This window comes from Schistocerca cancellata, chromosome 2, assembly GCF_023864275.1.
Source record: "Schistocerca cancellata isolate TAMUIC-IGC-003103 chromosome 2, iqSchCanc2.1, whole genome shotgun sequence".
Taxonomy (NCBI): domain Eukaryota; kingdom Metazoa; phylum Arthropoda; class Insecta; order Orthoptera; family Acrididae; genus Schistocerca; species Schistocerca cancellata.
In genome coordinates, this window is record NC_064627.1 from 7,050,180 (window position 1) to 7,077,247 (window position 27,068).

At 42.4% G+C, this 27,068-nt stretch overlaps 1 protein-coding gene across 2 annotated transcripts in view; it reads right to left on the bottom strand.

The window, feature by feature from the left end:
* LOC126161294 (filamin-A) overlaps nucleotides 1–27,068 on the bottom strand; it is a 917,852-nt gene that overhangs the window by 498,544 nt on the left and 392,240 nt on the right. For both annotated transcript variants that reach the window (XM_049917033.1, XM_049917034.1), the window contains exon 10: nucleotides 22,912–23,137. In XM_049917033.1, the coding sequence (XP_049772990.1) occupies nucleotides 22,912–23,137 (226 nt within the window). The remainder of the gene's footprint in view (nucleotides 1–22,911; nucleotides 23,138–27,068) is intronic.

The window sequence follows — 27,068 nt, forward strand, 5'->3', positions numbered from 1 at the left end:
ACTGGAAGGCCAGTCACGAGCCAACACAGGCTGTCATCAGATAGATGGGGAAGGAGTTAATGGCCTCTAGTATGCCAGAGAAAGTGATGAATAAATTAATGCTGTGTGCCACCACATGCACCGGACCTATGTATTGATGAAGACACATGAGAAATGTGCCTCTCTTATGCCCACCATTTGTCCACCTAGTGAGCAGCAAAATATCTGGCAGGATTATTACCAAACAAACTGGGACACTGCAAACAGCATTGTCATTCACAGTCATTAGTCGACACCTTCAGGAAAATTAACATAGTCCAAAATGACACAATGGTTAGTTTGAAATTGGTATCAGTTTTTACAAGGGTGCCGGTAAAAGAAACACTACATCTTTTAGCTGAACTGTTTTCACCTGGGAACATCAAGAGTTACACCATGCCTAATGACAACGTACTTCTTCTATCACAAGAGTCGACGTATGGCATAGCAATGGGATCCACTCCCTTTCTGGTCATCAGGAAGTACATCATGGAGCACTTTGAGGAGCAAGCTCTGAACTCTGTGATGTTGCATCCATTTTGCTTCCTAAGATATGTAGGTGACACATTCCTGATATGGCCACACGGTGAAAATCCACTGCAGCAGTTCATCGATCATATTAACGGTGTCTATCCCTACATTAAATCTACTGTTGAGGTGGAGAGGAATGGTAAGAAACTGTTCTTGGATGTTTTACTTGAGTGAAGTGTATAGGAAACCAATGCACACTGACTGGTACTTGCATGCACACAGTTTTCACCATGATGTACACAGGAAAGTGACACTGAACATATTGGAACACAGGGCAAAGATTATTTCTGAAAGTGACCATCTACAATTTGAATTGCACCATTTGAAACATGTCTTCTGGGAAAATTGGTACAGCAAGGGAGACATTGATATTGCTTCCAGTTCTACTGATGAAAGATGTTGTACTGAGCACATCGCCATATTGAACAGAGGGAGATTGGGAACTTGGCTGGGCTGAACATTATCTGAAAAACTGACATGAAATACAATTTACATCATGACATTGTGATTCCCTTATAATGGAGATTAGAATAAACTATAATAATTTTAACAATGATCAGGGGTACATAGGAAGCAGGAAACAAGGGTAGGCTCCATATATCAGATAAAAGTAAACACATACTCTCAATGCTTCTACGGAAGCAGGGTTGACAGTTTCAAATGTGACGCTGCCCCCTCATTCCACCCAACATTAGTAGCTCTGCGGTAGGCCTCAACAGCTGTGATCTACCCAGCTTGAGACACTTCATCCCCCTCTGGAAGGTTCCAGATGTTGTTATCATATGAATGCAAGTGTAACATTGTGCCAGCCCTAGCAATCAGTGTTTCTTTACTCCTGATAATACGGCAAAGAGAGCTATAGAAATCTGGCGTGTTTTGTTCAATGTGATGCAGCTTGTTTCTTTACTCCTGATAATATGGCAAAGAGAGCTATCGAAATCTGGTGTGTTTTTTTCAATGTGATACAGCTTGTAAACTGAGAAGATTTTATTCTAGTTTCTGTACAAGTAGTTTATGACCTTTTGCTAACTGTGTTTTACTCCTACTGTCAGAATTTAAATGAGTGTAGTCAAGTCAACAATGCCAAAAGCTTTCTCTTAATCTACAAATGTTACAAATGTAGATTTGCCTTTTTTTTTAAATATACCTTAAGTTGCTGGTTCAGTAATGCCTACATTTATCCAGGGCCTAAGCTGATTTTCCTGCTCTCATGGACCAGCAACCTCAGTTTATTATCCATTACCTACCCTCCTACATAAAAGACACCAATAATTTCCTCCATAGACTCTCCACCAGGTGGACCGCTCGTCACTGTCAATGCCACCTCGCTCTACACTAACATCCCCAATGCTAGTGGCAGATACATATGGAGGTCACGTGGGCCATGCGGCACCCTCTTGCAGGGCCGCGCGCATTGCCACCCGCACCTCCCTTGCCAGTCGGCCCGCACGCTATTCGTTCATTACTTTTGTCGGTCGAGTTGACCGAATCGAGTTATCGAGTAGTTGTACTTTCCTATGTAGCACGTGTGTCCACATCATCATATTTTACACATTTCTGTCTGCCACACAGATAGCTAACACATTCCTAGAAGAAAAGTCGCGGCCATTCTAATGATCTCGATACGTTATTCTGTCTGGTATTTGTTCAAGGAAAGTGATGAATATTCTACTGTTTTCTTGTACAGAGAACTTTTGATATGTAGTGTTATAAATATGGACTATTCTTTGAATAGGAAGCAAGTTTACATTCAGAAGTAGAAATATTAAGACTGAAGAATGAATAAGTAAAAAGTTCTTGTTGTAGCAAATGCAAGTGTGAAGATCAGTCAAGAATGAGAGTGATCAGTTGATTGTGAAGTATTAATAATAGTAATCCATACTATAATAAAAATTGTTTCCCATACCTAACTCATAATACGAGTTAGGTATGGGAAACTACTGACGTGTATATCTCCAGTAAAAGTGACTTTCAAGAAGTATCCTATAAAGGCATTGTTACTATATAGGCCCTCTACTGAATGCACTAGAAAGGAATGGAATCAACAATACAAGTTCACAACATATAAATTGCTGGATGACATCATCTTTGGAAACTCGCTCTTATATTATATGTCATAAGGTATATACTCGCTTGTCACTTTCACAGCAGATATTTGTTCACACTCCATAAAAGTCTGGAAGTGAACACTCTGGCAGAAAATGTTCCTGAATCAACCGAGCCACATATACAGGGTGAGTCACCTAACATTACCACTGGATATATTTCGTAAACCACATCAAATACTGACGAATCGATTCCACAGACCAAATGTGAGGAGAGCGGCTAGTGTAATTGGTTAATACAAACCATAAAAAAATGCACGGAAGTATGTTTTTTAACACAAACCTACGTTTTTTTAAATGGAATCTTGTTAGTTTTGTTAGCACATCTGAACATATAAACAAATACGTAATCAGTGCCGTTTGTTGCATTGTAAAATGTTAATTACATCCGGAGATATTGTAACCTAAAGTTGACGCTTGAGTACCACTCCTCTGCTGTTCGATCGTGTGTATCGGAGAGCACCAAATTACATAGGGATCCAAAGGGAACGGTGATGGACCTTAGGTACAGAAGATACTGGAACAGCACATTACATCCACATGCTAACACCTTTTTATTAGTCTTTTTCACTGACGCACATGTACATTACCGTGAGGGGTGAGGTATACGTTCGACGGGCATTTCATAGGACATGGAGGACGCATAAATTAGCCAGCCCGTTCTCCTGATCTTACACCTCTGGACTTCTTTCTGTGGGGTACGTTAAAGGAGAATGTGTACCGTGATGTGCCTACAACCCCAGAGGATATGAAACAACGTATTGTGGCAGCCTGCGGCGACATTACACCAGATGTACTGCGGCGTATACGACATTCATTACGCCAGAGATTGCAATTATGTGCAGGAAATGATGGCCACCACATTGAACATCTATTGGCCTGACATGTCGGGACACACTCTATTCCACTCCGTAATTGAAAACGGAAACCACGTGTGTAAGTGTACCTCACCCCTTATCGTAATGTACATGTGCGTTGGTGAAAAAGACCAATAAAAAGGTGTTAGCATGTGGACGTAATGTGCTGTTCCAGTCTCTTCTGTACCTAAGGTCCATCACCGTTCCCTTTGGATCCCAACGTAATTCGGTGCTCTCCGATACACACGATCGAACAGCGGAGGAGTGGTACTCAAGCGTCAACTTTAGGTTATAATATCTCTGGATATAATTAACATTTTACAATGCAACAAACGGCACTGATTACGTATTTGTTTATATGTTCAGATGTGCTAACAAAACTAATGGAGTTCCATTTAAAAAAACATAGGTTTGTTTTAAAAAACATACTTCCGTACATTTTTTTATGGTTTGTATTAACCAATTACACTAGCCCCTCTCCTCACGTTCGGTCTGTGGAATCGATTCGTCAGTATTTGATGTGGTTTGTGAAATATATCCAGCGGTAACGTTAGGTGACTCACCCTGTATAAGGGAAGCAGAGTCACTTCCAGGTAGTCATTTTGAAAGCTACATTCATCACGATAACTTGGAAGCAATAAGAAGGTAACAACTGTGATTATTGGCTATTACTATGGACTTCAGTCAGTGTTGTGATTAGTGATATTAGAAATACAAGAAGTGTGACCGTGTGTGTTTTAGTGCTAAGTGTACAAGTGTTGCATTTTTCGGTGTGAATAAAGTGTTTATTCGAGGATAACTGGCATTTAATTTACCTACGTCATAACAGTATAATAAAATGCATCATTATGTAATAAGAAAAAGAAAAGTAGAAACATCTGAAGATTCTGGTCACCATTCAGCCATAAAAATGCCACCAGATGTACAAGCAGAGCCGAGCACTTCATTGAAAGTTCCACAGCAAAGTTCATTGACTGATTCCTTTAATCCCATGGATATTGCCAATTATTGGATATAGTAACATTAGCAAATATTAGTGATGACGTAAAACACAAGCTTCTCACAGCTCCAAGGAAACCTGAAAAGGTTCTATCTTTCCTACTTCTGACAACGGGAAGGTCTCAGACACAGCCAATCGATTCGGCTCAGATTTGGCGGGTCACTTGCGTAGAACCTAAAACAAAGGACTCTAAGACATTTTGGGTCAACACCCCCGTGTTTTTGAGAAAATCACCCCTAAAAGGTTATGATGAGCAATAGACTCAGAATTGGACAGGTCGATAGATAATTGTAAATAGAGCATTTTTCACCACCGGGTATGGGATCCGCAATCGCATACTTTTCCAGAAATTGAGGTAAGAAACATTTACAACTGCCGCTTCTGTACCCGCATGGTAAATGCCTTTCGCCGACAGCAACGATAGCGTCGCCAGCACGGTAGCTAAGTGTGCTCAGTCAGATTGCTGGCTGGCCTCTGTAATAAAAAAACTGAGTGAAAAGATCAACAACGAATTCAACAGATGTCATGTGACGTCTGCTATGATGAAATACAATGAACCAAAAAAAAATACCACACCGGCAAAGGGAATCTGAGAACCCAGGTTCGAATCTCAAAGAAACCTAGCTGATGTTCTTCTTTTCGTTTGTATTTTTCCATATCTCAATTGATAGGGATAGGAGGGTTAATAAGATAAGTAAATCAATAAGAAGTGATAATAATAAGGTAGGTAAACTAATTTCCCAAACGCTGTGAGTTAGTAAAGTATTAAACTATTAACCTTTGTCACATGAAAACAACTCCGAGTAAGAGTGCTGCAAATTCCTCATGAGGGGTCACAGATAGCCAACCGCGCGATGCTTTTTTACAGCGAGACACAGAACAGAATGCATGCGGGGAGAGTTATCTTGTCCTGGTTGCCTCTTCGTCATATCGTAGTTGTGAACCGGTAAGAGTGAAGGTGTCCAGCACGAGCATTATAGAAGTCAAATGGAAAGAGTTGTTTTCCGTCACTAGGCTGCCGCGAACCTCACAGATGCATGTAGTGATTTTTCCATCGTTAATGCACCAAATGAAGTACGTTTTGTGAATGAATAGAGTGTTCTTCCGTAAGTAACAGATGACAAATACTGTATGTAGTTTGTAGTAATTAGCTCGTCTGTTTATGCCGTAGTAACTAGTTATTGTTTGTTGGGTCATATCTTTCAGGTGCATAATCTGAATAATGGAGGATGTACACCCTTCGAATAGCGCTGTAATATATAGTTGGGAGCCTGTCACAGACGATGGCAAACGGGAAGTTACCAATGCTGTGTTTTGGTTTGTAAAAGTGCTGCAAGACAGATGAATTATCAATGCACTACCGGAAGCAGGCAGTTCTGTTTCTTGGCATTTCAGATTGATAGGAGCATCTATCGTTGAGCGATTTTTGGAGCTGACGAACGAAATTACTTTTGTTGATACTGAAGTACTATACCATGAAGGCAAAGCAGAAAGTGATTCAGTGGAAGATATCCTGACTGGTGAATCGCAAAATGGTCATAACACTTTTGAAATCCCCACGTCACTGGGAATATGTGCTTCATCTGTTCCCTATGAGTATTACGAACTGATTACTATACCCCTTGAGATAAAGGTAAAGGCGGTAGCGCTAGCCAGGAATCATCCAAATTGGAATTTACAAACACTGCAAAAGATTGGAGCAACAACAGCCCTGAAAAGGAAGACAGACTCAAAATTGTGGACAAGTGATATCGTTAAAGGAGAGACAAGATATGACAAATACCAGGCGATAAATAAGTGGACATATGACCGATTTGCCAAATCTCACTGTTGTAATGAGAATATTTCAGGAGTGGGCTGCAGGTGCAGTGCTTCAGTATACGACCAACAAGGATTTCATGTTTGCTGCATCATTATCTTTGGCAATAAATTTCAAATCGGAGTATAAAATTCGTCAACGGCTCATCACTAAATACTTCTCTCATAAGGAGGTACAAAATATAGAAGATATACAGAAAGTGGCGGCTCTTTTCAGCGCACAAAAGGCGTCACTTATGACCGGTTTTAATCGTGATTACCTGATCAACAATGATCAAACAGGATGCGAGTATTGGGTGAACATTCGACTCATGTTATCGCATAATGTTGGTAGTAAAAACAAACTAACTCATTTGTACACGGCACAATATGCCATCACAGCCTCTGGAAAAGTGTTGCGTAAGGTTTTCCTGTGTTTAAAAGAAACGAATGTTACATTTGGTCCTCAGGTTATAGAAAAGGTCAAGCGTTTAACCGACTAGTTAAAAAATGTGTACATTACCTGCTCCAAATCCGGGAAACTGACAAATGCAATTTACAGAACATTTCTTGACAATGTTTTAAAACCATACATTTCTGATAACAAGTTTTGTCTAATATTGGATTCCAGGAGTGGACAAATTAATACTACAATATATGACACAATGTTTATCGATGGCAAGGGTCATCCAATGTACACAGTAAAAGTAATACCGCCAAACTGCACACCTCTGTGCCAGCCATGTGATGTTTATTTCTATTGTCAGGTTAAAAACTGTATTTACAGGCTTCAGAATTGCAGTGTGCTTCTCGAAACCCAGTGGGAATTGCACAACCGCATGGATGCCATAACTATTCACAGCATAATTCATAACCAACTTTCAGCACCGATTTTTCCGGCAATGATATCATATGCGTGGTATGCATCAAAATTAATTCCCAAGAAAGACATTTTTAAATGTAAACCAAGTTTGTTTTCTGCCGACTCTTCAGAAGGAACAGTGTAGCTGTCGAAAGATTGCATTCATTAGATGTTCTTGGTGCCGTGAGTATATTTGTTTCGAATGTTTATATGACAAGTACCATCCATCTAGTTGTTGGAAGAAAAGTGAGGACACGTAACAGTGACTGAAAGAGCAATTGTAAAGTGACTTGGAGTAACATTTTAGTTGCTTACTATCCCAAGAGGTTTCAGAAATTTATTTGCCTTGCTTATTATTATCACTTTTATTGATTTACTTACCTTATTGACCCTCCTATCCTTATCAATACAAACAATACAAAGGAAAAGAAGAACATCTGCTAGGTTTCTTCGAGATTTGAACCCGAGTTCTCCGATTCCCTTTGCCGTTGCACTTTTTTTTTTGCCCCATTGTATTTCATTGTAGCGGACGTCACATGACATCCGTTGAATTTGTTGTTGATCTTTTCACTCAGTTTTTTTATTACAGAGACCAGCCAGCAATCTGACTGAGCACGCTGAGCTACCGTGCCGGTGACTCTATCGTTGCTGTCGGCGGAAGGCGTTTACCACGTGGGTACAGAAGGCCAGTTGTAAAAGTTTCTTACCTCAATTTCTGGAAAAGTATGCGATTGCGGAACCCATACCCGATGGTGAAAAATGCTCTATTTACAATTATCTATCGATCCGTCCAATATTGAGTCTATCGCTCGTCATAACTTTTAGGGGTGATTTTCTCAAAATTGCAGGGGTGTTGACCCAAAATATCTTAGAGTCCTTTATTTTAGGTTGTATACAAGAGACCTGCCAAACTTAAACCGAATCGGTTGGCCGTGTCTGAGGCCTTCCCCTTGTGAGCATAACAAGAGGGTGCATGTTGAATGCAGACCAGTGTACGATAATCACTCTGAATAGTATCCATGGCTGGTGTTCTCACAAGTTAAAAAGGGACTTCTTTGCATTAACTGTTAAAATTTTTATGAATAATAAAATGGTTGAAAGAAAGAAATCCATTACTGCCAAGAAACTTGTGACTGAACCACTAACAAAGTTTGCTGAACTTATTTATTTACATGCCAGGTTCTGTAAGACGAAATTGAGGAGCAAATATCCAAGTTTGTGGAATATGTCAGTACATGAAACTACAACATAAAAGTAATAACAGATAAAAATAAAGTGTTTATGAGCCCAAAAAAATGTCAAGCTATAAGTTTAAGTAAACACAAACAAAAATACAACAAGAATCCGCTTAATTTTTCAAGGAATTCCTTGACAGAATAGAAAGAGTGACCCATGAGGAAACTCTTCAGTTTCAATTTGAAAGTGCATGGATTACTGCTAAGATTTTTGAATTCTAGTGGCAGATTATTGAAAATGGATGCAGCAGTATACTGCAGAACTTTCTGCACAAGAGTTAAAAAAGTCTGATCCAAATATAGGTTTGATTTCTGCCGAGTATTAACCGTGTGAAAGCTGCTTATTCTTGGGAATAAGCTAATATTGTTAACAAGAAATGACAGTAAGGAATATATATATTGAGAGACCAATGTCAAAATACCCAAACTCATGAACAGGGGTTGACCCCTTAGAATGGGAAGAGTTATCCCAAAATATAATACCATATGACCTAAGCGAATGAAAATAAGTAAAATAGCCTAATTTTCATGCTGAATGATCACTCACTTCAGATACCGTTCAAATAGTGAAAATGGGTGCATCAAGTCTTTGAACAAGATCCTGAAAGTGGGCTTTCCATGACAGTTTCTATCTATCTGAACACCTAGAAATGCTTCACTAATCATAAGCCCATTCTGTGAAATTAAAATGTCAAGATTTGTTGAATTGTGTATTAGAAACTGTAAAAACTGAGGCTTACTGTGATTTGGCATTAGTTTATTTTCTACAAGCCATGAACTTATGTGACAAACTGCACTATTTGAAACTGAGCCAGTGTTGTACACAACATCCTTTACTACCAAGTTAGTGTCATCAGAAATTTTAGAGTTACCCATAATACTAGAGGGCATATCATTTTTATAAATAAGGAACGGGAGTGGCCCCAACATTGATCCCTGGGGCACCTCCCACTTGACTGTACCCTGCTCAGACCCCACATCACAGCCATTCTCAACACTGTGAATAATGACCTTTTGCTGTCTGTTGCTAAAGTAAGAGGTGAACCATTTGTGAGCTACTCCCCGTATTCCATAAAGGCCAACTTCTGGAGCAATATTTTGTGATCAACACAATCAAACACCTTAATTAAATCAAAAAATATGTCTAGCATTCAAAACTTTTTGTTTAACCCATCCAGTACCACACAGAGTAAACAAAAGACAGTATTTGCAGTTGTTAAAGGACTTCTAAAGACAAACTGTACATTTCATAGCAATTCGTGTGATATAAAATGATCACTTATCCTTACACACATACCCTTTTCAATAACTTTATCAAACACTGATGACATAGAAATAGGTCTGAAATTGTCTAAATTATCCCTTTTTCCCTTTTTATAAAGCAACGTTACTAGTGAGTACTTTAATCATTCAGAAAACTGAGCATTCCTAAAGGAAAAATTACAAATATGGCTAAGTACAGGGCTAACATGTGCAGCACAGTACTTTAATATTCTGCTAGGTATTCCATCATATCCATGAGAGTCCTTAGTCTTCACTGATTTAATTATTGACTCAATCTCCCTCTTGTCTGTATCACAGAGGTGTATTTCAGACATCAATCTCAGAAAAGCATTTGCCAAGAGAGTTTATGATTCCCTGTAGAAACTAAATTTTTATTTAATTCACCAGCAATGCTCAGAAATTGATTGTTAAATGCTGTACATTTATCTGATTTATCAGAAACAGAAATAATTTTACTGCAAACTGACTTTATATCATCGACCTTGTGCTACTGACCAGAGTTTTCCTTCACAACTGACCATATGGTTTTAATTTTACCCTGTGAATTAGCTATTCTATTTGCATACCACATACCTTATTAATAACATTTTTAATCACCTTACCTGTTTGTAATGAGCTACTGTAGCTTCTAACATTTTCATACAATTCCCACTTTGTTATACATAATGTCCTTGTCCCACTAGTCAACCATCCGTGCAGCCTTTTAATGCTAGTACCCCATTTAGAACATTCTAATGGAAAGAAACTCTCAAAGAGCATGAGAAATGTGTTAAGGAAAGCATTACATTTATCATCTATGTTATTGCACTATAAACATCCTGCCACTCTTGTTACTTGACAAGGTTTAAAAAAAACTCTCTATTGTCATTGGATTAACTTTCCTACAGTTTGCAATTACATGAGACATTTGTTTGAGAACAAATGCCTTTTAGTGTTAAAATTTGTGCATCATGGTCTGAAAGGCCATTCACCCTGTTACTAACAGAATGCTCATCTAGTAATGAAGAAAGAATAAAAATATTGTCTATGGCTGTGCTACTGTTCCCCGGCACCCTAGTTGGAAAAAACACAGTCTGCATCAGATCTTGTGAATTTAGGAAATCTACCAAGATACTTTTTCTTGAACCATGATCTACAAAATTAATAATGAAGTCACCACATACAACTAATTTCTGGTACTTTCTATACAATGAATCAAGAACCCTCTCTAGCTTGATCTGAAATGCTCTAAGGTCAAAGTTAGGGGACCTATGAACAACAAAAATTAGAAGTTTAGTTTCACTAAATTCAACTGCCCCTGCACAACATTCAAATGTCTGTTCAGTGCAGTGCCATGATAGGCTATGGACTCAAAGGGAATACTGTTTTTTACGTACATGGCCACCCTCCCACCCCTTGAGAAACAGCCAGCTAATGCTGGTAAAGCAAGCCTCTCAACTGTCAAATTATTTACTTAATGGTAAAGATTGTGACCTTGAGATCCACTCTTAGTTCAAGTACCACATTGAAGCATAAACACACGCAAAATTATTTTTGGTGACATGAGACAACTGTGAACTTGACACCATAAATCAGTTGTCAAGACAGGGAATGGAAAGCATTAGAGAAAACAGAGACCATCTTGTACCTATAATAAAAACAATCATATTTCATGGAAAGTAAAATATTCCTCTGCGGGGGCATAGAGATGGTGGGAGTCTATTAGAAAACGAAAATGATCGTGAAAGTATAGTGAGTAATGAGGGAAACTTTAGAGCTCTTCTAAGATTTACACAGCGCACATTGCCCAACTAAGCTTAACTGCAAGATATGTTGATGGTGATGGCAAATAACATGAAAGATTTTTGGGTTTCATTGACATCCATGAATACAATGGTTGTAGTGTTGTTATTATTATTATTATTATTATTTATTTTTTATTTTTTATTTTTTTTGTGGTTTTAGGGCGCACAACTTCAATGGTCATTAGCGCCCAGACTATGTTAGGAATGCACCGCGAGGCACAAGTTTAAAACAGCAACTAAAAGGGAAAACACAATAAAAGACAGATTGACAGGCATAGGATTAAAAAAAACAGCATAATCAAATGTCCTTAGACAGGTTTGTCAAGTTGATAAAACGAAGAACGCGAGCAGCTGCTCCTGGGTCATCCGCTAAAATGGCATCTAGAGTACATGGCAGGCCAAGATCAAGACGTAGTGTATTAAAATCTGGACAGGATGTTAAAATGTGGTGGACCATCAGCAATTGCCCACACGGGCAGAACAGCGCCGGCACAGCCGTCAGCAGATGGCGATGGCTGAACCGGCAGTGTCCGATTCGTAACCGGGCCAAAACTACCTCCTCCCACCGAGAAGGGCGTGAGGAAGATGTCCAAGCTGCGGGAAGAGGTTTCGAGGCCCGAAGCTTGTTGTCCGTAAGTGCAGCCCAATCGGCATGCCACAGCAATAAAATGCGCCGACAAATGACCCTGCTACAATCTGATGAAGGGACACAACAAGAAGCTGTCCGAGGCTGGAGGGCCGAGGCCTTTGCCGTGGCATCTGCAGCTTCGTTCCCAGGGATACCGACATGGCCAGGAACCCACATAAAGCTAACCGGAGAACCGTCATCCACCAGCTGCTGAAGAGTGCGTTGGATCCGGTGCACGAAAGGGTGAACCGGGTATGGATCACTGAGGCTCTGGATGGCGCTCAGGGAATCGGAGCAGATGACATAAGCAGAATGTCGGTGGCGGCAGATGTAAAGAACAGCCTGGTAGAGGGCAAAGAGCTCAGCTGTGAAGACCGAACAATGGCCATGGAGCCGGTATTTGAAACTTTGTGCCCCGACAATAAAAGAACACCCGACCCCGTCATTGGTCTTAGAGCCATCTGTATAAATGAAGGTCATATTAATGAACTTCGAACAAAGTTCGACAAAACGGGAGTGGTATACCGAACCGGGGGTAACCTCCTTTGGGAGCAAGCTGAGGTCAAGGTGAACGCGAACCTGAGCCTGGAGCCAAGGTGGCGTGTGGCTCTCGCCCACTCTAAATGTTGCAGGGAGTGAAAAATCAAGGTGTTGAAGGAGGCGATGAAAGAAAACTCCAGGGGATAGCAGGGCAGAGACATGCAACCTGTATTGACGGTCGAGAGAGTCGTCAAAAAAGGAACGATAAGACGGGTGGTCGGGCATTGACAGTAGCCGACAGGCATACCGACAAAGCAGTATATCGCGCCGGTAGGTGAGTGGCAATTCACCGGCTTCAGCATGAAGACTCTTGACGGGACTAGTATAAAACGCTACGATCGCAAGACGTAAACCCCGATGTTGTATGGAGTTGAGGTGGCGTAAGATGGATGGCCGTGCAGAGGAGTATACGAAGCTCCCATAATCCAGCTTGGAGCGGACGATCAACCGATATAGGCGAAGTAGGACGGTTCGATCCGCTCCCCACGACATACCACTGAGAACACGGAGGACATTTAGAGAACGGGTACAACGGGCAGCCAAATATGACACATGTGGAGACCAGCTAAGTTTCCTGTCAAATGTAAGACCTAAAAATTTTGTTGTCTCCACGAATGGGAGAGCAACGGGACCGAGTCGTAAGGACAGTGGGAGAAACGCTTTGTAGCGCCAGAAGTTAATACAGACCGTCTTCTCGGCAGAAAAACAGAAGCCATTGGCGACACTCCAGGAGTAAAGACGGTCAAGAGAACGCTGAAGACAGTGCTCCAGGAAACATGTACGCTGCACGCTGCAATAGATGGTAAAATCGTATATGAAAAGGGAGCCTGATACATCAGCTGGGAGGCAATCCATTATTGGATTGATCGCTATGGCAAAGAGAGCGACGCTCAAAACTGAGCCCTGTGGCACCCCATTCTCCTGGCGAAAGGTGTCTGACAGGACAGAACCCACACGTACCCTGAACTGTCGATCCATTAAAAACGAACAAATAAAAAGAGAGAGGCGACTGCGAAGGCCCCATGTATGCATGGTGCGGAGAATGCCCGCCCTCCAAAGAACACAGCCGCGGTCGGGCGCTTCCGCAAGAAGTTATTCATAATGAAGGTTGACAAGGTAACCAGATGGTCAACAGCAGAGCGGCGCCTACGAAATCCACATTGTACATTGGTAAGTAGGCGTCGAGATTCGAGCAGCCAAACCAAACAAGAGTTAACCATTCGCTCCATCACCTTACAGACGCAGCTGGTAAGCAAGATGGGTCGATAACTGGAAGGCAAGTGCTTGTCCTTCCCCAGCTTAGGAATCGGTACAACAATAGACTCGTGCCAGCATGCGGGAACATGTCCCTCAATCCAGATGCGATTATAAGTACGAAGAAGGAAACCTTTACCCACAGGAGAAAGGTTCTTCAGCATCTGAATATGAATAGAATCAGGGCCTGGAGCGGAGGACCGTGACCGGGCAAGTGCATTTTAGAGTTCCCGCACGGTGAATGGGGCATTATAACTTTCACGATTCGAGGAGCGGAAGTTAGGTGGCCTAGCCTCCTCTGCCTGTTTTCGGGGGAGGAAGGCAGGGTGCTAATGAGTGGAGCTTGAAACCTCTGCGAAAAAGCGGCCGAAGGCATTGGAGACATCCTCAGGGGCCACAAGGACGTCATTCGCGACCGTCAAGCCAGAAACTGGTGAGTGGACCTTAGTGCCAGAGAGCCGGCGCAGGCTACCCCAGACAACAGAAGAAGGAGTAAAACTGTTGAAGGTGCTCGTGAAAGCAGCCCAGCTGGCTTTCTTGCTTTCTTTAATAATACGACAACATTGAGCACGTAATCGTTTATAATTGATACAATTCGCCACTGTAGGGTGGCGTTTAAAGCTGCGTAAAGCACGTCGACGAGCACGTAAAGCGTCTCTACATGCTGCGGTCCACCAGGGGACCGGTACGCGACATGGAGAAGAAGTAGTGTGAGGGATGGAATATGCAGCAGCAGTGAGAATGACTTCCATGAGGTGTGCGACCTGACTATCGCAGCTTGTGAAGGTTTGATCCTGAAAGGTCGCCCTGGAAGAGAAGAGCCCCCAGTCTGCTTTGGAGATGTTCCAACTAGTTGAGCACGGAGAGGGGGTATGATGCAGGAGATGGATAACACATGGGAAGTGGTCGCTCGAATATGTATCAGAAAGTGCATACCACTCAAACCGGCGTGCAAGTTGGGTAGTACATATAGAGAGGTCTAAATGGGAATAGGTGTGAGATGTGTCCGAAAGAAAAGTAGGGGCGCCAGTATTGAGGCAGACAAGATTGAGCTGGCTGAAAAGGTCTGCTAACAGGGAGCCCCTTGGGCAGGATGCTGGAGAGCCCCAAAGGGGATGGTGGGCATTGAAGTCTCCAGTTAACAAAAATGGTGCAGGTAGCTGAGCAATAATTTGCATCATGTCTGCCCTGGTAACGGCAGACGACGATGGAGTGTAAACGGTACAAATGGAAAATGTAACAGTGGGGAGAGTAATTCGGACGGCAACTGCCTGCAGGCCAGTGTGCAATGTGATGGGATCGTAGTAAATATCATCCCGGACCAGCAACATAACCCTTCCATGAGACGGAATACCTACCACAGGGGGTAGGTCAAAACGCACAGAGGTGTAGTGTGCTAAGGCAACTTGATCGCATGGGCGTAGCTTCATTTCCTGGAGGGCTATGACAAGCGGACGGTGCAAGCGGAGCAGCAACTTTAAGTCCTCTCGGTTGGAGCGAATGCTGCGAATGTTCCAGTGAATAAGTGCCATCGTGAGAAGAAAAGGAAGATGAAAGAAGGGGTCACCTCGAAGACCGTTGAGGGCCTGGCTTCGAGGGAGCACTGCCGCCGCTATCAGTAGGCGGACAGTCATCGTCCATTGGTTCTATAGGTTCATCGGCCATCTTGTTAAGATGGCCGGGAGGGGGAGCTTCCTCTGCAGGTGAACGGCCAAATGTTCGGCTACCAGCGGTGTGGCCAAGCGAAACGGATGACGGCCTGGGGCGGCAACCGCTGGGTGGTGCAGGAGAAGAAATGCGCTGTTGCGGAGAAGGAGAACTGTGCTTCCTATGAGCCTTCTTGGAAGGTTGTTTAGTGGAGGTACTGGTCGACGGCTGGGAGTTCAAGGTACGTAGGAAATCTGCATGGGACAGTTCCTTCTTGAAGGCCCGTGCATCTGACTTCTGGGTCTTCGTATTGGCAGAAGCTGATGAAGGTGCTTGTGTCTGAGGGGTAACGGGAGGAAGAGGAGATGTCGACCGCGCGATCTTAGCACTGGCCGAACGGACGACCGTGGTGCTGAAGGTCAGATCGCATGTCTGCGTCACCACCTCCCTAGTAGTCCGAGGAGAGGCGAGGACAGTACTGTATTTTCCCGCTGGGAGCAGCGTGGGCTTCCTACTAGCAAATAGCTTGCGAGCAGCCGAGGTGGACACTTTCTCTTTGACCCGAATTTCTTGGATATAGCGTTCTTCCTTGTAGATGGGACAGTCGCGGGAGGACGCTGCATGGTCACCCTGACAGTTCACACAACGAGGAGATGGAGGTGGACAGTCACCCTCATGGGCATCCCTGCCACAAGTGACACATTTAGCCGCATTGGAACAAGACTGGCGAGTGTGATTAAAATGCTGGTAGCAGTGCGTAGGTGTCGGGACATAGGGGCGAACAGAAATAACCTCGTAGCCCGCTTTGATACGCGATGGCAGCTGAACACTATCAAAGGTCAAGAAAAGTGTCCGGGTCGGTACAAGGTCATTGTTGACCTTTTTCATGACCCTATGGACAGCCGTCACGTCCTGCTCAGCGAGGAAAGACTGAATCTCCTCGTCAGTCAATCCGTCGAGTGATCGAGTATATACCACACCACAAGACGAATTCAAAGTGCGGTGAGCCTCCACCCGGACACGGAACGTGTACAGGAGTGTGGCCTGAAGCAGTTTTTGTGCCTGAAAGGCGCTCTCAGTTTCTGGTAACAAGGTACCATTACGCAACCTGGTACAAGACTTGACAGATCCGGCTATGGCATCTACACCCATCTGGATAATGAAAGGGTTGACAGAGGAAAAATCGTTGCCGTCCTCAGATCGAGAAACTACGAGGAACTGTGGGGCAGGCGGTAATACTTTTGTCACTGGTGTCTGGTCAAGTTTCCATTTGTGGGCAGAAGTCGAGAGAGAAGAAGAAGAGAAATCCATTGCGGAGGAATCCCCCATGATTGACAGCGTCTCCGATGGCGCGCTCCTTCCTTGTGGGGACCCTCTCAGAGGGCACTCGCGCCTTAGGTGGATGTTTACACTTCAGGTCACACCTCCCAAGAAACGAACGGAGGGACCAATCGGCATGGTCAGAAGGTATCAGCTCAGGGAATCACCCCTCCCTGGGCCTGGCCTTTACCAGGGGGTACGTGCGTGCCTTACTTGTCTACCCAGGGCGGGGAATTACGCGTTACCCCGTCACCGGCTATGCGTGCGAACGCGTGGGTCGGCCTTCAGGCATGCACAGGGAGGAAGGAAGAAGAGGAAAAAGAAGAGAGGGAGGGAGAGAGAGGACAGACTGTCTCAAACGCCGAGGCGGAGACCAGAGAAGGCAAGGAGAAGAAGGCAAGGAGAAGAAGGCAAGGAGATGAAGGTAAGGGAAAGAGTAAGGAAGACAGTGAGATGGAGAAGAACAAAGAAAGGGACCAACCAAAGGAAGGAAGAAACGAGAAGAAGTGAAAAACCAAAATAACCGCAAATATAGGTCGTGGAACCGTCCGTCTCCGGACGCAGGTGCTAACTACCCCCTTGAGGGGGAGGGACTCCTTTTAATCACCTCTTACGACAGGCAGGAATACCCCGGGCCTATTCTAATCCCCGGACCGGCAGGGGGGAATGGTTGTAGTGGAAATATTGATGATAAACCTCAAGTGAGTCAAGAGGAAGAGCATAGTGTTACTGGTGAAGTATTAGATGCTACAATTCTAAGGAGAATGGGAAGCCTTTCTCTGTCACTGAAGAACTACTGTGTGGGTACAGGCTATGATGGTTTTTCAGTTAATATGTCAAAATTGAAAGGAACTGAGGCTACAATAAAAAAGAAATCAATCAACATGCAAGTAGTGCAGGTCAAAGTCATTAGCTCAGTCTCGCTGTCTCTCGCAGCTGCAAAGTTACAAGTGTGAGAAACTCAATTGGTACTATTGAAGAAGTAGTAATGTTCTTTACAGCATTAGCAAGCGGTTCACAATTTGAAGAGTCACCCAGAACACATGCTGCAGTCACATTTTCAAACAACAGCTGATCTCGGAACAGCCTGCAAAGTTCTTAAAGTGTTGGAGGGATACAACAACAGCTGCCAAAGCCAATATTCTCCTTCAAGCTCTCTAATTGTGAGTTTACTATCACTCTGTTTACACTGAGTGACATTCTGAGCATAACACATCCAGTCAGCAAAATTTTACAAGACCCTAGCTTGGATGTCACAATGGCAACAGCAAAATTAGATTTGACGCTTAAGATGTATGATGGCATGAAAGCTAATGCTGATAGCCACTTTACTCATGTTGTTGAAGAGGTGAAGGCAGTTATGGAAGAGTTAGATGTGGAGATGAGTGTTCCTCATCTTACAGGCAGACAAAGACACAGGGAAAACTCTGATCATAATGATAATGCTATGACATATTGGATAAGGACTGTTTTTATCCCAACACAACTGACATGAGAGAACATTTTGCTGAAGAAAATATTTATCATTTAAAATTCTACATACTTTTGCCCTCACAACTACTGAAACATGAAAGTAAGGATCTGGTACACAAACTGAACCAATGCTTGACTGAGCTACTATTCTTTGAAGAAGAATCACTTTTTCTGATTAAAAAGAGGCTAATGGGAGGGATTCTTCAATACAAGCAAATGAGCATAAACACCCTTAATGGTCATGATTCTGTTATGCAAGTGTTGTCTGTTTGTCCTAGATCCGACTATTTTACTTTGAACACACATTGCAAAATATTTGTTTGTCTACCTGCATCTAATGCTACAATAGGAAGAAATTTTTCAACATTGCAGTGTACAAACACATTGCTCAGGTCGACAATGAAGGAGGATTGACTTAATGGCTTAGCTCTGTTGAACACTCACTCTGATGTTGAGTGCCCTATTGATGATGTAATTAATCAATTTGCCAGGAGGAATAGGCACATAGAATTCATCACTTAAGGAAGAGAACCACAGCTGTAACTTTTTTGTATCATAAGATGGCATTTTCTTGTGTATGAGTAGAATCAGTTTAAATAAAACTTTCTTAAACTTTGCATGTGACTTGATTATTTTTTATTATGGTAAAAGTAAAGGTAGTTCAAGATTTGTTTAGCACTCCCTCTTTGAGGTTTTTCTGTATCTGCCACTGCCCAATGTTGCTATTCAATACTACCTTCCTTAATGCCTGACTGACTCCAAATTTACAATCTTCTTCCAGGTAATCATGACAGCTATATCCTCACCCACAATTACTTTTCCTTTGAAGGGATCACCTACAGCTAAATCCAGGGTTCAGCAATGGGCACCTGCATGACCACGTTGTATGCCAGTCTAATCATCCAGAATCCCAAAACCCTCCCCTGGTTCAGTTTCATTATAGAATCCTCGTGATCTGGACCTGGTTCCTCCAGAAACTCAACACTTCACCTCAATTCATTTCACCTGGTCCTCTTCAACCCAATGAGCTACCTTCCTAGATGTTGCCCTCTACCTCAAGGATGGCTACAACACTACCTCTGTTCACATTATACCTGCCAATCATCAACAGTGCCTCCACTTCGAGAGCTGCCACCCATTCCATACCGAGAAATCCTTTCCATACAGCCTAATTTACCAGGATCATCACATCTGTAGTAGAGAGCAGTCCCTCTCCAAAAATGCCAAGGGTCTCACTGATATCATGACAGAGTTAAATTACCCTCTCAATGTTGTTCTGATACAGAGTTACTGTGCCTTGTCTCTCCAGTTCACTACCAGCTCCCATGACCCACTGTCCAGCCACAAAGGAGCACTACTCTCGTGACTCATTACCACCTCAGATTGGAACAACTGAAACATGTTCTCTGACAGGGTTTTGACTACCTCTCGCCATGCCCTAATGTGAGGAATATTGTACCCATTATCCTCACCACCCTGTGGTATTGCCCACTCATCATACTTATGCAATATCCTTATCCATCCCTACTCCACCTCTGCCCCCAACCCTTTGCTTCACGACTCATATCCTGGCAACAGCCTGTGCCATACATCTGCCACCACTACCTACTCCAGTCCTGTTACAGATGTCTCCTATCCCATCAAGGACAAGACTAACAGTAAAGGAATCATGTAATTTACAAACTAAGCTGCAACCACTGTGCTGCCTTCTACATAGCATGACAACCAGCAGCCTGTGTGATCACATGAATGGCTGCTGCCAAACTGTGTCCAAGATACAGTTGTGCTGAACACTCCGCCAAACATGATGGGCCTCCCTTCAATAACCAACTGGATCCTTCCTGCCAACAACAGCTTTTCTGAACTGCATCGGTGGGAACTCTCCCTACAATCCCCTCAAATGGCCTGACCATCAAATTACCCATCTCTGGCAGCAACCTCTCCTTGCACAATGTCTTCTACCTGTTTAAATTCTGTCTGTTAATAGCCCTCAGGAATCTACTCTTGCACAACCATATTAAGCAGTCCCAAACCTCCTTGCAATACTGCCTCTCCCTTTGTCAAATTCTCCTGCTCTACATTACATTTCTGCATCGCCTCTTCAAGATTGAAACTCTTCCTCTCCAGGAACTGGAGCAGTGTGCACTATGGCACCTCAAAAAACTCACTGACCAATTCACTTCCTACTCCCATCTCAGACTGCCACTATCTACCAACTCTAAAAGAGCCAACAAAGCTCCCCTGCATTCCCTCATAGCTGACAACCCCTCTGTTGCAGACCTACTACATTTACCTCACCCTCAGGAACTCCTCCCACAACCATACAGAATCCAGATTTGAAACAAAGTCATGAATCTGTCCTCCAAAAGGCACAATCCCACAGAAGTATCAGTCCTTTCCAAAGGGCTTCCATATTGCCCCACTCCCAAATTCAATCATGCTGGACTAGTTAAAGACCTTCTCACCTTCTCCCAGTCCCTACAGTGGAAAAACCTTTTTGCTATCTATCCTATCACTCATACTCAATCCAAAACAAATATAGAACACTGACTGACTCAGTTTACTCTTCCATCCCATCAAAACCCACCCTCACTGCCCCCAAATGAGCCCCTCTTAACTTTTCAGAATTGTATAATCTTGAACCTTACCTCACAATTGTTCCCCAAATACCTCAACATGAAAATCAACATTACATCTGCAAAAAGAACTGCAAATACACAATCTAAAACCTGATCTCAACCTTATAGTCCTACCTGCTGACAATGGCTACACCACTGTAGTTGTGAATCACCAGAATCACCTGGTGAAGGGACTCCACCAGCTGTCACAATCATCCAAATCCAGAAATCCAGCAGTATCTCCCGTCCCTCCTCAAATTCTTATGTGCATTCCACAACTTCTCCTGTGGCTCCGTATCTCCCTTCACACTTACAACTCCCCAAGCTCCTACAGACTACATGCTTCCTGAAGTACATAAATTCAGACACCCAGGATGTCCCATTCTAGCCAGTTACTGTGCCCCCACAGAGAGAGGCTACCAACCACCAACAATATCTCCGCCACATCAACTGCCACCCATTCCATACCAATAAGTCCCTTTCATACAGCCTAGCCACCCAAGGTTGCCACATAAAATATTCTAAAGGTCTCACTGTGGTCTTTGTAGAGTGAAATTACACTCCTCACACTCCTTTGTCTGCCTCTGCTCCGCCACTCCTCACAACCACTTGCTTCAGGGCTCATATCCCTGTAATAGTGTAAGATGCAGACCTGTTCCATACACCACCACCCCCCTTCTCCTCGTTACCACCTACCACTAATCCCGTTACAGACATCTCATATCCTGTGAAAGACAGCAGCCATGTGATCTACAAACTAAGTTGCGACTGCTTTGTGCCCTTCTACGTGGGCATGACAACTAAAAATTTGTCTGTCTGCATGAATGACATCTGAACCACCCAATTGCTGAACATGTTGCCAAACATGATGCACTTCACTTCACAGCCTATGCCATCAACATCCTTCCTACCCAGCTTTCCTCGACTGTGCAGGTGGTAATTCTGCCTACAAAACATCCTCTGTTCCCTGCAACCCCCTGGCGACAACCTTCGCTAGTCCCAATCCTCCACCTAACTGTCCCTTCCCTGCTCCCACTAGCGTTTTTCCAATCTTTACTCCTCTTTCCTTCCTTTGCACTGCACAGTGTCCAGGCTCTGCATTCAGTGGCCCTATCCTGGCTGCACCACGTCCCTGCATGCTCACACAGGCAGTACAACACCTTGCCCTACTCCTACCCTGTTATCCCTCTGCCTACTTGCCTGATGATTCCTTCTTACCCCCACCACCCATCCCGAATTGCTGCTCACATCAGACACAGTTCAAGTTCACAGTCAGGCTACAGTGATTGAAGACAGTGGCCATGTGTGTGTGCATTGTGCTTTTGTAATGTGTGTTCTTTTTATTACGCCTGTTGCGACTCGACACCTCCCCTATGCGTTGAGTAGCCCTCTACATATTCCTTTCCCCTTTTAACTTTCCCTTCTTTGCTTAGTACAGGATTGTAGTCTGAACTCTTGACATTGAAAGAGATGCTTCTGTACTCCCCAAAGATCTCTTCGATTTTTCTACAGGTGGTATCTATCTTTTCCCTAGTTATGTATGCTTCTACAGCCTTACATTTGTTTTCTATCTCTTTGTGGTATGACATTCCACACTTTCTGTCAATCTCATTTTTACGTGTCTTTACTCCTTTTTTCCTGCTACATTTTCATATTTAATATAGAATCAAACAACCAGAGTTATCTCAGTTTACACCAAGCTTTCACAAATTTCACACGGCATGTAGTCTGTAACAATACTGGGTCTACAAAAATGATAGTTCTCCAAGAAAAAGTTTCACAAGAGAGACATAAAGAGACACAACGTGCAACAATAACAAAAGTTTGATATCTAAATGAAAAAATGAAATATGAGATAAGTATCAAGTGATTAATAGGAACTGGAAGATGAATTTTCTATGAATACAGAATAAAAAAGTTTTCACATAATTTAACAGTTAAAAATCTTATATCTTTACCTTTAACATCTATTCCATTGAAATAAACATATATTCGATGCTTGCTAGCTTGTTGTGGTACAAATGAAACTCTGTAGATAGAATTTCCAAGGTTTTCAATTCTATGTGGTACAGACCGACCACCTGACACTATATCCAAGCAGATATTTCCAAGACCTCCAGTGCGGGTAGCATCCACAGTAAAACTGAATGGTTGACCAGGATTAGCTCCCTCGAGCCCATGGAGCTAGCAACAATAAAAAGTGTTTTATGAAAATTAAGGTTGTACAAACTACTTAAGCACAAACACTTCTGAGTTCCAACATGTATTAAGTGTTACATGTGATCAGTATGATAACTGTTAGTCCCAAAAATTTCAAAATTTGCTCTAGGTCTTTATTCATTTATTTAATTATAGTGACATAAATAATCCTGAAGAAATATCTGTGCAAGAGTAACAGCCCACATAGCTAGCAACAACAAAATGTGTTTTATGAAAATAATGGCTGTACAAAGTACTTATTCGGAAACACTACTGTATTTGCATGTGTTAAAATAGCACAATTCAAAGTGTCAAACAATGGAAAATCCATGATGGAATGTAACAACATTATGAAAAGAAAGATGCTGCTCACCATACAGCGGAGATGCTGACTCACAGATATGCACAACAAAAAGACTGTTACAAATAGAACTTGCGTCAACAAGTTTCCTCCATCAATTGTAAGAGTCTATGAAGAAACTGAGATGCTGTGATATAGCATCTCCACTATATGAAACTGGAGAAAATTTATTCAGTGCCATCCATACACAATGCACAATAACTGGAGCTACAGATATCATGCCATTTTCTGTATCTTCACGGACTCTTACGATCGATGGAGGAAACTTTGTTGACCCAAGTTCTATTTGTGACAGTCTTTTTGTTGTGCCTATCTGCAAGTCAGCATCTCTGTTGATTGGTGAGTAGCATATTTCTTTTTCATAGTATTGTTACAACTCGAAGTGTAACGCATAAGAGAGTTCTAGCATGTATCAAGTGTTATGTGTGTAACTGCCCAGTCACAATAATTTCAAAATTTGCTCTTTGTCTTTATTTATTTATTTAATTACAGTGACATAAATAATTCTGAAAAAATATCTGTGCAAGAGTAATCATAAACACAAATAAAACAAACTTCGTATTAAGAAAACAGTCTTAATAGTGTTTTTTATTTATTTAGTGCCGACCAGTTTCACCCTATCAGGGGCCATTTTCAGAGCAGACGTACTGTGAAATTACAATATATATCTTAGACAAAACTAATGACAACCATCTTATAAGAGTCAATAACGTAAATATTATGTTTTACCCGCTGTTCAACTGCTGGTGGCATCATGCCTACCAAGGTGTGGCAGGAGACTGTACAGAATCTACCTTATGCCTGGGTTTATATAGCAAGCTATGAGCACATGAGCATAAGCACGCCTCCAGCGGTGAACAACGGTAGACGTCTAGGCTTAAAAATTGAAGTATAAATACATTTTGTGTGAAGTTTACAATTTAAAGAAATCATGTTCACTTAAAAAAAAAACTGTTTTATAAAAAAATATAAAAAAGTATGTGAAACAACTTTTCAATGTCAAATTTATAAAAGAATGTTAGTAAGTTACCTTATCTTCATTCGTAATATACTACGGGGCAGGAAACAATTTCCTGTCTGTATTCTATTTTATACATATGAAAAAAACTTTTCTGTCAAAAATAGTTATGAAGTTGCAACAAGTATACATAATGTTGCTATAGCAATAAATGCTAGATTTGCTACATTAGATATTAAAGACTTACACACCAACATCCCGGTGACAGAAACAATTAAAATATGTCTAAATATTGAAATAATTAAAGAAAATTTGTTGCGTCATAACATGCTTAATCATAGCGAATAGACCTCCTTGGGGTTATATTAGGTTTCAATGACTATTCCTCTAACAATCAAATATATCAACAAAAGGATGGCCTAGCTATGGGCAACTCATTACCAAGAACCTTAGCTGACATCTTTGTCAATAATAAGGAAGTCAGATTTTTTAGAGACCATCCACACATATATACTACAAATGATATGTTGATGATATTTTAATATTATTTGATGATATGATGGATGAAATAAATAATCTGATGGATATGCTGAATGATATACACCTGAAAATTAGTTTTACAGTCAAACATGAACAACAAAAGACTATAAATTATTTGGACCTCACCATCTCCAATGTTAATAGACAACATACGTTTTGTATCTATAGAAAACCTACCACAAGAGATGCTATTATTCATGCTAGATCATGCCATCCTAACAGATATAAAAGAGCTTTCTTCTTTTCCATGTTAAATAGACTGAATAGGATACCACTAGCACCAGATCAAAGAAACAAAGAATTAATATATTGAAGCAAATAGTGATAACTAATGGATATGAATCAACTAGAGTAGAGACAATACTACGTAAAATACAGGCAAGTCAACCTCAGTGATCCGAGAAGAGGATTTTTTCGAAAATGCAATATATGGGTAACATATCTGATTAAGTGAATAGACTTTTTAGAAATTCAGACATCACAATGGCTTTCTCATCAAACACCCCTGGCAATAGTTTAAGACATAGTATAGAAGTAGGATACTCACCAAACTGGGAGTCTAGAAACTGTTACAGAACATTCTGTTACAGAACGTATCTCTGCCTACATAGATCAACACCTTAAACCCATTACATGCAGTCTCCCATCCTTCATCAAAGACACCAACCACTTTCTCAAACGGCTGGAATCCTTACCCAATCTGTTACCCCCGGAAACCATCCTTGTAACCATTGATGCCACTTCCTTAGACACAAATATCCCGCACGTCCAGGGCCTCGCTGCGATGGAGCACTTCCTTTCATGCCGATCACCTGCTGCCCTACCTAAAACCTCTTTCCTCATTACCTTAGCCAGCTTCATCCTGACCCACAACTTCTTCACTTTCGAAGGCCAGACATACCAACAATTAAAGGGAACAGCCATGGGTACCAGGATGGCCCCCTCGTATGCCAACCTATTTATGGGTCGCTTAGAGGAAGCCTTCTTGGTTACCCAGGCCTGCCAACCCAAAGTTTGGTACAGATTTATTAATAACACATTCATGATCTGGACTCACAGTGAAGGAGAACTCCAGAATTTCCTCTCCAACCTCAACTCCTTTGGTTCCATCAGATTCACCTGGTCCTACTCTAAATCCCATGCCACTTTCCTCAACGTTGACCTCTATCTGTCCAATGGCCAGCTTCACTCGTCCGTCCACATCAAACCCACCAACAAGCAACAGTACCTCCATTATGACAGCTACCACCCTTCCATATCAAACGGACCCTTCCCTACAGCCTAGGTCTTCGTGGCAAACGAATCTGCTCTAGTCCTGAATCCCTGAACCATTACACCAACAACCTAAAAACAGCTTTCGCATCCCGCAACTACCCTCCCGACCTGGTACAGAAGCAAATAACCAGAGCCATTTCCTCATCCCCCCCAAACCCAGAACCTCCCACAGAATAATCCCAAAAGTGACCTACTCCCAACATCACCACTGCTGAAGCCCAGGCTATCCATGATCTGAAGGCTGACCAATCCATCGTCATTCTTCCGGCGGACAAGGGTTCCACGACTGTGGTACTTGATCGTTAGGAGTATGTGGCTGAGGGACTGCATCAGCTTTCAGACAACACTACTTACAAAATTTGCCACGGTAATCCCATTCCTGATGTCCAGGCGGAGCTTCAAGGAATCCTCAGAACCTTAGGTCCCCTACAAAACCTTTCACCTGACTCCATCAACCTCCTGACCCCACCAACACCCCGCACCCCTACCTTCTTCCTAAAATTCACAAACCCAATCATCCCGGCCGTCCCATTGTAGCTGGTTACCAAGCCCCCACAGAACGCATCTCTGCCTACATAGATCAACACCTTCAACCCATTACATGCAGTCTCCCATCCTTCATCAAAGACACCAACCACTTTCTCGAACGCCTGGAATCCCTACCCAGTCTGTTACCCCGGAAACCATCCTTGTAACCATTGATGCCACTTCCTTATACACAAATATTCCGCACGTCCAGGGCCTCGCTGCAATGGAGCACTTCCTTTCACGCCGATCACCTG